At 34.7% G+C, this 12,713-nt stretch overlaps 2 protein-coding genes and 1 pseudogene across 2 annotated transcripts; 2 read left to right on the top strand and 1 right to left on the bottom strand.

Annotated features, from left to right (window-relative positions):
- Positions 1-2,846: 2,846 nt before the first annotated feature.
- LOC18031249 (S-adenosylmethionine synthase) lies at positions 2,847-4,516 on the bottom strand. The gene is made up of 2 exons (XM_006419196.2): positions 4,416-4,516; positions 2,847-4,300 (listed from the first exon to the last, which is right to left on the bottom strand). Exon 2 carries the CDS (start codon positions 4,278-4,280, stop codon positions 3,117-3,119), a length of 1,164 nt encoding a protein of 387 aa, XP_006419259.1. The 5' UTR covers positions 4,281-4,300; positions 4,416-4,516; the 3' UTR covers positions 2,847-3,116.
- A 3,221-nt stretch (positions 4,517-7,737) lies between these two features.
- Positions 7,738-9,413, top strand: LOC18031796 (autophagy-related protein 8i). The gene is made up of 5 exons (XM_006419197.2): positions 7,738-7,886; positions 8,003-8,058; positions 8,516-8,568; positions 8,922-9,040; positions 9,155-9,413. Exons 1-5 carry the CDS (start codon positions 7,841-7,843, stop codon positions 9,241-9,243), a joined length of 363 nt encoding a protein of 120 aa, XP_006419260.1. The 5' UTR covers positions 7,738-7,840; the 3' UTR covers positions 9,244-9,413.
- A 1,789-nt stretch (positions 9,414-11,202) lies between these two features.
- Positions 11,203-12,448, top strand: LOC18032005 (annotated as a pseudogene).
- The last annotated feature ends 265 nt before the right edge of the window (positions 12,449-12,713 follow it).

Raw genomic sequence — 12,713 nt, forward strand, 5'->3', positions numbered from 1 at the left:
CGGAGCCAAAATGGGCTGGTTCAGGTCATCTCCACTGCCTGGTTCAGCTGTTTTTTGGTGCACTCCTTTCTCTTTATTTGTCCCCATCTCAGGTTTTGTAGAAGCTGGTTCCTCTGAGCGGAACCTGCTTGATTCTGCCGTCCATCTATCTCTCCCCCTGCCTTGCTTTAGTTTCTCAGCTACGGTATTTGCTTTTAGCCATGGGCCATAAGCTAACTCATCTTTTGACTGGGATTTGTAGTAAAAACACTCTCGATACTGATGTCCTATTCGCCCACAGCAAAAACAAAAATCAGGCAGTCTTTCATACATCACACGCATTGGAATATCATCCGCATCTTCCTCTTCTTGTTCTAATTCGATGATTTTCTTCAATGGCTTTGTGATATCTACGGATATTCTCAATCTCAGAAATTGACCAAAGCACTCTCCTGCTGCATCAGTTTCTACTTCCTCTACTTTTCCAATCACTTTTCCCAGTTCTGCCGCCATATCTTTAGACATACACATGATAGGCACATCATGGATTTGAACCCAAAATGAAACGTGACTAAAATCTTGCTTTTTTATATCTCCGATTCCTGTTGGTTCAGTTAGGCCAATGAGCGCTCTATCGAAATGCCAAGGACCTCCCACCATGATACTTCTCTTGTCCACCTCTGACCCAAATTTGAACATGAAGACGTTTTCTCCCAGTTTCTCTATTTTGACTTCTCGCGAGGTTCTCCACACCCGTTGCATTGCCATTTTTAAACCTTCTATGCTAACTTCTCTCGTGTGGAGCACCTTCCCAACCAAACAACCCGCCAAGATCTTCTCACCATTGATCTTCATTCTGTTTTTGAAAGAGACTCTCCCCCCTTCCTCGTCGCTCAATCTTATTGCTCTGCACCTCTTAATTAATTCCTCTGGATCCATTACTTATATGCAGCTTCTTGCAGGAAATACTTAGCATTAATAGATAGCCAACCAACTTGACTTTGCTACCAAATCCCCAAGACTTGTCGAATATCTGACTACAAAGGTCCCTAGGCCCTGGAAAAACCAACAACTAAACTAAAATCCACTCACTTGCCGGAGTGACTTAACAAAGTCATGACAACTCTACTCTCACTCTCATCGATATTTGTTTTCAGAGAAAACCCATAAGGAGAGGGAATAAGTTTCTAAGTTTGTCCCACTTGAGTGGCTTAACAATCTCCTATGTTTTTCCAGAATCTGCAATATCTGAACGCAACAAAATTGAATGTTTTCACTGACAATTTTCCAAAGTCTAGAGCAGCTTGAAGGACTTTTGTGATTTGCATTCAGAATCAGATGGGAGTTAACCCTAACAGTATTTTCAGAAATTAACGCATGCTTCCTAAGCTGAAGATCCTGGTATTGGAAGATCTCCCAGAACTTGATGATGCTGTGTTATGTACAGTGGCAAAGGAGCAGAGGAAATGTTGCTAGCTTAGTGTGGGACTATGCAAAAACCATTAACTCTTTTTTATTCACTCTTTGTTATGTGTATGTTTCAATCGATCATGATAGTATGCATATAAATGTGATAAATAGTTAATAGAAAGGAGCATGTTGAAATTTACCTCTCGCACATTATGGATTAGTATAAATTATTTTAATTGCATATATTATATTAAATTAATACGTGATTAATGTTAAATATTAAGTAGGAGTAATAATATAGTCATAAACTCTTGTACAAATTTATTTTGCACAAAGTGATGTACCATGATTAAATTAGTTGAATTAAATATTTTTTTGTCTACATGAATTGTTTTTATTATTTTGTATTTTTATTCAACCAATGAATTAGTGCTAAATCAATTTATACAAAATAAATTTATATAAAAATTTGTGATTGTATCATCGCTCTATTAAGAAGTAATTTTAATAAACTCATTCATTAAGTGATTAAATATTATGTTAATTAGACTAATTTTTTCATATCCTCTATATAATAATATATTATGAACAAACATAATCTTTAATTGTATTATTTTAGCTCATAATATAATGATAATTTTATACTAATAAAAAAGAAGTCCTTACACTCAATCACAGTATTTCAGTGATTCAAACCCATTGGGCTCACTGTTCACATATACAATTGATACTGAGGCCAAGAATGTAGAGCACCTTTCTCCTCTCTTTCCCTACCGATCTCTTGCGTGCGTGCGCAGGGTGTTGTGAGAGTTGAAGGCAGCAAGTTTTGAAGGGCTGGATCAAGACAGCAGCAACAAGTAGAAGCTTCACATCAAGCTTCAAAGCGTGGCTAATCAAAGTATCAAATTGGGTCTCTCTCTCAAAATTGCGTTTTGTTTGGAAATGCTAGGCTAAAGGACTTAAAGCTTGAATTTGTTTTAACAGGACGATGTTCCAAGAGCACTAAATATCTTCTCGTGCACAATTCACAAAATTTCCAGCGACTCCACGTATGGCACCAGACCTGAGAATTAGAGCACTATCAGCAAGATTTAAAAATTTACAGGATTACTCGGAATTATATTTGCAGGCACTCCTCACCGAAGAATAAGTACAAGAACTCCCCAGTTTTTTCTTTGTGCAGTGACATCTATGTATTATGATTGATTTTTATTTAATTTTTTTTATAACATTCTCAAGAACGTGATTTCCTGCTGATAATTCATAACGTCGTCAATACCATGTGCTTTTGTCATGGCCCCACAATCTCCAAGGTGTAAGGAAAAAACTTCTAAACTTCACCAAACAAATAGATTGGTTTGATTTCACAATGTGAAACCATGACTCTGCCTTAACAGAGCATTGAGCGAGATGAATCACATACACAAATAAAAAAAAAGACATCAGTGTTCACACCATTTGCAACTCAAAGATCTGCTCATTCGTGTTTTATTCATCAATAAAATTTCAGAACAATTCATATCCACCTCTCAATTCATTATGCCTTGCATTGAGAATCCATTAAACATATTTATAAAAAAAAAAAAAAAAAAAAAGGAAAAGAAAAAGAAAGAAAGAAAGAAAACATTCATGTAACTGAAACAAAAGTAAAAAAAAAAGTAGACATATATAAGAACCAATGAGAGGCCAGCAGCTCATCCTTGATTAGTTTAAGCTGGAAGTTTCTCCTACTTGAGTGGCTTAACAATCTCCCAAGTGAAATCAGGATCATCTCTGCCAAAGTGCCCATAAGCGGCAGTCTTCAAGAACCTGCCGTTGCCACCCCTCTTGAGATCAAGATTAATAGAAATCATCCCAGGCCTAAAATCAAAATTCTCCTTCACAATCTTCAAAATTTCCTTGTCAGGGATCTTCCCAGTCCCATAACTATCAACAAAAACTGACAAAGGCTCGGGCACACCAATAGCGTAAGAAACCTGAACAATGCATCTCCTGGCAAGCCCACTTGCCACAATACTCTTAGCAGCTTGCCGTACAATGTAAGCACCGCTTCTATCAACCTTGGTAGGATCTTTCCCTGAGAAAGCCCCACCGCCGTGTGCCCCCCAGCCACCATAAGTATCAATAATAATCTTCCGGCCAGTGAGCCCAGCATCACCGTGAGGGCCACCAATAACAAAACGGCCAGATGGGTTAAGATGGAAAATAGTTTTGTCATCCAAGTACTTGTCAGGAATCACGGGCTTGATCACATGTTGCTTGAGATCTGCAGCAATCTCATCATTAGTTACAGTCTCATCGTGCTGAGTTGAGATAAGCACAGTATGGACACGAACAGGAACCCTGGCGCCATTCTCATTGTAATACTCAACAGTGACTTGTGTTTTGCCATCTGGCCTCAGCCATGGACAGGTCCCATTCTTCCTCACTTCTGTAAGCTTAGCACCAAGCTTTGTTGCAAGCACATGACTCAAAGGCATCAACTCAGGAGTCTCATCAGTGGCGTAACCAAACATGTGACCCTGATCTCCAGCACCAATCTCCTCAGGCCGCTTTGTGAGATGCCCATGGACACCCTGAGCAATGTCAGGGCTCTGCTGTTCAATATTAACAAGAACTTTGCAGTGATCAGCATCAAGCCCCACATCGTCCGATGTGAACCCAATCGATCTGCATGTATCACGCACGATTTTCTCGTAATCCACATTGGCCTTGGTTGTAATTTCTCCAAAAACCATGACCATGTTGGTCTTTGTGCATGTTTCACATGCAACTTTGCTGTCAGGATCCTGAGCCAAACACGCGTCCAGTACTGCGTCCGAAACTTGGTCACACAGCTTGTCCGGGTGACCCTCGTTCACTGATTCTGATGTGAAAAGAAATGTTTCCATTTTCTTTAATTTGATTTAACCTGAAAAAGATTAAAACAACATATACAATAATATTTTCAGAAATTCATTAAAACATTAACAAATATCTCGTGCTGAGAGTAGAGAGATGTTCAAGCTATGGTCATCAAGCAGTACCTGAAGCTGCAGCTTTTACTTTGCAGGAGGCCGTGGTGTGAGTACAAATGGAATTGAAGGTGGTGATATATAGGAGGTCGAGGGGAGGCTCTGGAACGCGTAATTTCGGCCAGGTTCATTTCATTGAAAGATGGGAAGTAAGCAGCCCAGACGGTTGATTTAGAATTTCCAAGTGGATCTCAGCCGTTGATGTCGCTCACTGGGGTTCGGTGAGGGACTAATGCCAGCTACCAACCCCGCGTTATTTGTTGGACTACTTTATGGTTCGAGATTTTAGTCTCTGACATCCCTAAGGTTTTACGAATTTGAATGCAAGGGTCTAATTTATTTACTTGTATCAAATAAGTCTCCAATTCCTATGAAAATTACCCCAATATCCTTTAATTGTTAAGTTATACATATGGTCTAAATCTTATACTTTCATAAGTGTAACAGGAACATTTCTTAGAGAATCACCAAAATGCTATTCAAATAAAATTTTACTATTTCTTTCAAGAACTTCATTAATAAAAAGAGTTTCAAAAGGAATAGTTCTAAAATAACTCTTTAAATGAAATTCTTTAAATCTTTCTCTTCATTATTAAAGAAAGATAAGTATAATTTCATTTGAAAAATCTTATTCAAAGAGTTTTTAAAGCATTTAATCTAGTACTATATCATTTTTTAATAATAATAATTATTATTTTAGTGGAGGAAAAAGTTTGATTAAAATAATATAAAATTATTTCTATTTAAAATTTTTTTTAGGAGATGACTTATTTTTTTACTCTTTTATTTTCTACGTAAGTAATCAAATAATTATTTGAAAAGTTAAATAAAAAAGAGTTTTTTGGCGATGCTCGTAATTAGTGGGGACCTATTTAAATAAACAGATAAATTATATGTTGTTTTAGGAAATAAGAAAACTCGGATCCTTCCTCAATTGAACTAAAAAATAAGACATCATTCATTACTCGCTAATACGCCTTAGATTTTGACTAACAATAGCTTTTAAGACTTTGTTGAAAAGGAAGGACTTGGCTTGTCTTTTGGGTATGTGTTGGCGGGTTGGTGGCTTAATCGAGTTTAACATTTGTCTTCTGACTGCTCTCATATTTTGTGGCACCAAATCTTGTTGAAAAATCTTTTACCTTTTTTAAATGACAATTTAGAAATTAAAGAAACTATATTATTATTTCGGCTTTAATGTTATTATATTCAAGAGATGTCATTTCTTTCTTCTTTCCACAAAAGTCAAAAACTGCATGCATTTCTAGATCATGTTATTATTGTGTTTTATTATTAACTCACACACCGATTAAAGTTTTAAAATGTATTACACATGCATGAATTTAAAATCTTAATACATCAATATTGTATGGTATGCGCTTGTAGACTTATTTGTAATCTATAATATATATATATATATATATATATATATATATATATATATATATATATGTTTTGGAATCCCATATTTTAATTAAATTTTTAGAAAACTAAAATATCCATAAAGAAATGTATTATTAAGGATAGAAAATTTACATTGCTCTTGACATCCACCCATTGAATGTTTATTATCCTATCTTATATATAACTCTCAACCCTACATCAAATTTTGGTTCATCATAAAAATTGTTTTGATTTTTGTTAAGACTATATTATGATGATTCAACTTTTCTCTCTCTCTCTCTCTCTCTTTTTTGGTTGTAAACCATCCGGTGTGCCGCGACCGTATTGGACCTCGATTAATCCGGATTCGGAATGTAGTCACAGTTAAAACTTTTTACCCCTCTCAAATGGTGTGTTTAGTAGAGATCGAATCCGAGAATTCTTCTTACAAACTCAACCTGCACTGTCAACTGAGCCATAACCATTTGGTCTCTCTCTTTCTTTAGTTAGGTGAAAAGACGAATGAAATAAAGAATTATATTATTGACGGAATAAGAAAAAGCTTAACTTGAATATACTACAAATATATTATTGGCGAAGGAACATGGATTGAGCAAGAGGAAGATTAAAAGAACAGTACTATTTAATTATTTACTGACATCAAGCAGTGGTCGAGGGCTTATCAACGGTTGGAATCTCTCCAAATCACATGAGGATTTTGGGATTGAATAGAAGGTTCACGGAAGTCACGTGCTTTCAATTAGTAATTATTTTCTCTCATGAAATGGACGGCGGTCTTTGAGGCTAATTATTTTTATTTGAGTGGAGAAAATATGAAAAAATAAAACTAAAATATTAGAAAATAATAAGCAGAATAAGTTAGCTAGTAAGAGGTTGTTTGTTAAATATCTTAAGTCTGAAATTTTATTAATTTCATACATTTTTTAAAATATATTTGTTTGTTTTTTAGAATTTAATTATGTCTGATTTTCAGTCATTTACATTTGAATGGAAAAAATAAATTTTTGTAACTTTTATTTGAATGGAAAAAGGTCTGAATGATAAGTAAATATTATATTCTAAAAATATCTCTATAAAATAATTTATTTCCTAAACTATAAAATCTAATCATTTTTTTTGTTTTAATTTACAATGACATAATTGTCAAATAACTAAATTTAAGATTTTTTTCATTGTGAAAACAATCAAGATGCTACTTATATTCAGATATTTAAAAAAGAAAAATAAACATGTCATTCATATTTTCATAATTAGACTCATTCATACTTTAAAAAAATTCAGACTCATTTAAATTTCAAACAAAAATACAAACGCTGGCTAACTATTTAGATAAAGGTAATATGCGTTTCGGAAATTTTTTGCTATTATCATTGAGGTCCCGCTACACCGCAGCATTTCATTTGCAACTAACAATTATAATGCTGTGTTTATTCTGGAATCAATAATAGTTTTTCCATTATTCATTTACAGTAACAATAAGTAAAATCAACAAATCTTTCTGTTCAATAAATGAAAGTTAAGTGGAAGAAATGAAGAAAAAATCGGACCGATCACTTGTTTGGTTGAATTCCAACGATGGGGGATACCAAATTGTTTGTACACTGAAAAATTATTAATTTACTAGTTTGTTTTTGCTAATTTGTAGTATATTTTTACGTAATTGAAACAGGGACCGATTAGTTTTGTGATAAATGAGCCAAGGCCCAACTATTGAAGCCCAAAAAACATTTGGAAAGCAAAAGAAGTAATTGCTAATAATAATAATAATAATAATAAAATTAAAAAAAAAATTGCCGCTTGAATAGTAGGAATTTGAGGTGTCAACGTAACCGACACCCGACACGGCACTTCTATTCCTCTTATGTGATCGTGAGCTGTCGTGTTATCTTGATTTTCTTAAACAAACAAAAACATTTTTTTTTCAAATATATATATATATATATATATATATTTCATCTTCAACTTCAACATAATTCTTGGCTTCAATTTGACCCACCAAAACAAGAAACACAAATTTCTCTTTTTCAAGGCTAATGGTAATGGGGAAGGTCAAGAGCTTCAAAACAGAGCATTCACTCGGTATGTTATGTTGAATATTCTTCTGTTTTTTTTTTTTTCCATTTGTTTTGGTGTGCGTACGAACATGGATAATCTTTTGTGTTATTACATAATGGTTTGGTTGGTTATGGCGTTAGATGAAAGACTAGAGGAATCTAAAGCTATCGTTGCCAAATACCCAGATCGAGTTCCGGTATGTTTGTTTACACTGTTTATTTCTTCTGTTTATAATTAATGATGCACCAACCGTACGTACGTAATTGAAAATGGAAACGGGGCCCTCAATCCTGAATGCTTGCCCATAGGCTGCTCCAATACCGAGCATTCACTTTTCTTGCAGGAATATCTTTTCTTTTCTAAAAGTATTTTTCGATAACATACTATGAGTTTTGGATTGTTTCCCATTTTATAATTTTTTTATGTTTTAGATATAATTCCAAAATTTCAGTGCCTTTTCAACACCTAAAGTTTTAAATAGAATGAGGTAGGCTTGCAATTTACTCTATGCTCCTCGAGGGAGATTTTTATGCTTTGAACAAGAAAATAATGCCGCCGTCTATAATTGGCTAACTGATTCTCTTCTCGACACTTTGATGATTGTTTGTTGCATCTTATTGGGATTCTTTCTTATTGTTTTTGATTTTCTACAGGTGATTATTGAAAAATATTCAAGAACAGACCTGCCAGATATGGAAAAGACAAAGTAAGTTTCTTCTGCATTGTTTTTATTTGGTCAGGGAAATTTTCTGCTACTGCAACATCAATCTTTCAGTAATATCCATGTTAATGCATCAAAGTTATTTTAAAGAAGAAATGGAATGGAAGATAACTATGAGGTGAGGATCATAAAACTTAATTGCCGACAGCTTTTTATGGAGAGTTTTTGTGATTTGGAACATATGAACTTGTCGATGCTTTTGGGTCTACAAATGGATGAAAGAAAGAATTCCTGTAATGTTTGCAGAGCAGCATAATTTTTGTCTAATTGTGCTGATAACGTCTGATAACATGTGGGTTCGTGGGTCTCAACTTTTTCTATTTGCTCATTTGTTCCAGATATCTTGTTCCTCGAGACATGTCTATGGGGCATTTCATCTACATTTTGAGTAGCAGGCTTCATTTGGAGCCTGGAAAAGCGCTATTTGTATTTGTAAATAACACACTACCTCAAACGGGTATGTTTCTGATTTCATTTATTGTCATGAATAAACCACAATTTAACTAGCTAGTGTCGCAAACACACTATGTCTCAACACATGTAATTGATTTTATTCCCCCTTGGGTTGCAGCAAGTCGTATGGACTCCATCTACAAGTCTTTCAAGGATGCTGATGGCTTTCTGTATATGTGCTACAGCACCGAGAAAACCTTTGGCTAAGTATATATATGTACATATCTGTTCCTGTAAATTATCTGTAGTTCCCTAACTGTCAATGTGTACGTGCTCTGATGGTTTGGCACAGTACTCTGAAATTGTAAAATAAAATTTGTAAACATTAACAACAAATTAATGAAAGAATAAAACAACGCCATTCATTTTTTACGAAAGCAGTTCAGTTATGAAATAATAAACAATCTTGGTCATGTAACTTAGCAGAAAGTCAAATAGTTTCTTCAATGAGAATTGGCATCACAATTTTCATGTACCGACTCGCTTTTTACAATCAATCAGCATCTTGTTGCAATGGAGTCGCTATAGCTGTTGATATTCACCAAGTAATATTGGAAATTGAAAGTACTCTGTAAGTTGTAGGCAGGGCCCTTAAGGCAGGTCCGCTGACAAACCATGGCAGCGAGTGTTTTTTAGATATTGTATCGGAGAAATCAGCTCTTTAATTTAGTCTAATATAAGGAACCAAAGAGAGCAAATATATAATATTCGTCGTCTAGAGCTAAAAGAATTTTTATTTGAATTTTTTTAATTTTAATTTTTCGAGGATTCTTTCTTTGCCAGAACTCTTTTCCTTATTAGGTTTTAATTTGTGTATTTAATTTCCCTAACTGGACACCGTGGACACCAATCTAGTAATTGACAAAGAAAATAACTCTTTATAAAGGTAATTAAATGCACAAACCACACAAAAAACTACACTATAATTTTCCATGACAGTACAATGGGATGGTGGTTAATGTTAACTCAATAGATGTAGACATGTTTTCATTTCCCTTTTTGGATACTGAGACTCGAACTGAGGTCCTATATTCTTATGATGATTTCATAAAATAAAATAAAAAAAATGATTTGTGAGTTTTGTAATCAGGAGCCAACTTTACCAATAACCATCAATGAAGTCAATGTCATTTTTTTTTTCATTTTTTCTTTCCTATAAATGAGGAACAATAAAAATAGTTTATTGGTAAAGAGAAGCACGAGAGAAAAACAAAAGAAATAAAGAAGAAAATGATAGAGAGCGAGTGAGTGGGTAGAGAGAGAGAACAAAATTCTCCGGTGCTTCTCTACACCTAGTACTACTCTGTAAATAATATAATTGTATCTCAATTTTGATGACTTCACTTGTTACGATGCCTGGCTTGCACCGCGCAAACGTCACTCGCTAGATAGCCATTCTCTCTGGCTCATTTAACTCGCTTAATGAAAGGAACGTTGGCCGACTAGAGGAAGGAGCCAGTATTTATCTGCAGTATTTTGACATTGTTAACATGTGCAAAGATGAGAAAAGAGGCTAGCACTTGACATGATTGCTGGGCATTCTTTTTTGCCTTTGTTCCTATATTTAACAAACACTTCTGCACCAAAAACACATGTATCCTCCACCAGGTACCCATTCGAAGTATTGTTAAATGTTGTAAGAGGGATGAATTGATCAAAACTGCATTGAAGCTTCAATTCACCAAAGCGTCTTTCCCTTCCCATTGCATCTATCACATGCTAAGTACCATATAAAAGAATTAGCTAGAAGAAAAAATATGGTCAATTTATGTACTAATTATATATATGCAATATTGCTTTCATAGGAGTTTGAGCAAATTTTTGTCTAAAGTGATTGCATTCCAACAAAAATCAAACTACATCCCAACTCCCAAGTATTTTAAGTGTACTCGATTACCCCAGTTCTTCTTGAATTACAATAGACTAAACTTGTTTGATTAGGTATTTTAGTGGTATTAGTAAATTAAATTAAACGGGCCGGATAAGACTTATTATCCAATACCAATAAAATTCGTGCATGCATAATTGATCAATCAACTCTAGCTATATATACATTTACTCTTCGCTTCCATCCTCTAATTCGTTAATATCTCCCTCACTAATAATCATACTAATTTAATTTCTAACTTTTCTTTTGCGTATTTTTTTCCCCTCAACGTTTCTAGGATGGTCAACGCTCGCACTATCGTTGGCATTGTTGGTACCTACGCGGTGACTTTGCTTTTGTGTTCTCTTTGTTTCAAGAAACAAGTTTGTATATGATTGGTTTTTATATTTATTGTACAGGGAATGTCGTTTCCTTGGCCTTTTCCTCTCACCGGTGTAAGTAGCTATCTCTCACTGAACCGACACTGAATTTATTATCATTATTATCATTATTATTATTATTATCATAAGATAATAGTAAAAATGTATGGTGACACACAGAGCAACGTTCTGGCGTATCATTAGGAAGAAAGATGTGGAAGAGTTCCATCCATATGCGTATATAGCAGCATGTTTGAACTGCATGTTTTGGATCCTCTACGGTCTCCCTGTTGTTCATCCTGACAGCACTCTTGTCATCACTATTAACGCAGTTGGTCTCGCTTTAGAGCTGATCTATTTGTCCATATTTTGCTTGTACGACCGCCTAAAAAGAGGACGGGTAATTAAGTACGAATATATGTTTCTATTTTGCTCGACGTACGTGTCATCTGATCACTTGTCTAATTCTTGCTTATTTGCAGACAGTTGTTGGTCTAGGGCTTTTGGCTGAAGTGATTTTCGTAGGAGTTATTGCTATCATAACTTTTCTGGCTTTTCACACGCATACATCGAGGTCCATGTTTGTGGGAATTTTATGTGATATCTTCAACATCATCATGTATGCTTCTCCTCTCACCATCTGGGTATGTATCCCTCTCCTGCTCCAATGCCATTAATATTTATTATGTCTAGACAAAAAATCACAAACTCGAAAGTATTGGAAATGTTGTTTTTATAAAGTCCGGCGTCCGTGTCTAATAATTTTTATATAGATCATCTAATCGAAAAACTTATGATATTTTCACTTAAACTCGGTATTGATTTCAACAGCACAAGGTTATTACGACCAAAAGTGTAGAGTACATGCCATTCTTTCTCTCGTTGGCAAACTTTGCTAATGGCTGCATCTGGACGGCTTATGCTCTCATCAAGTTAGACATATACATTCTGGTAACTAAACTTCAATTCCGTGTGCACAATATTATTAATGGGAATGCTGCATGCTAGAGTCTTAATAAGTAAGTTTCCTTTTTGCTGGCAGGTTAGCAATGGTCTCGGAGCAATTCTAGGTTTCATACAACTCGTTATATATGCATGCTACTATAAATCAACTCCCAAAAAGGGAAATGATGATGACTTTGTTAAGCCAAAGCTAGCCAACTGAAGTTCAGCTCTCTGGTGCAGCCATGGCCTAAACCGATTGCATGCCTTACTAATTTGCAGTTTTGAAGAGCATACAGTTTTTTTTTTTTTTTCTTTTCTAAATGTGCTTTTAGTATTATTAACACACCAACAAAACTTGATTTAGTTATGGATTTTGTAGACATAATTTTTGCTTAATCAGATATATAAAAGTGACCTCTAAAGTAAGCTTGATTGCACTATTTACTCTCTATAGAGAAACAAAGTCTCTGTGCTGGTTTTTTCCT

This window comes from Citrus clementina, unplaced genomic scaffold, assembly GCF_000493195.1.
Source record: "Citrus clementina cultivar Clemenules unplaced genomic scaffold, Citrus_clementina_v1.0 scaffold_9, whole genome shotgun sequence".
NCBI classification, from domain to species: domain Eukaryota; kingdom Viridiplantae; phylum Streptophyta; class Magnoliopsida; order Sapindales; family Rutaceae; genus Citrus; species Citrus x clementina.

What these genes read in the sequence shown, in the direction of transcription:
- LOC18031249 (XM_006419196.2), bottom strand. Translation starts at nt 4,280, where the DNA reads ATGGAAACATTTCTTTTCACATCAGAATCAGTGAACGAGGGTCACCCG.
- LOC18031796 (XM_006419197.2), top strand. Translation starts at nt 7,841, where the DNA reads ATGGTAATGGGGAAGGTCAAGAGCTTCAAAACAGAGCATTCACTCG. An exon ending in AATACCCAGATCGAGTTCCG is followed by an intron (nt 8,059 to 8,515) that starts GTATGTTTGTTT and finishes GATTTTCTACAG; the next exon opens with GTGATTATTGAAAAATATTC. An exon ending in TAACACACTACCTCAAACGG is followed by an intron (nt 9,041 to 9,154) that starts GTATGTTTCTGA and finishes CTTGGGTTGCAG; the next exon opens with CAAGTCGTATGGACTCCATC.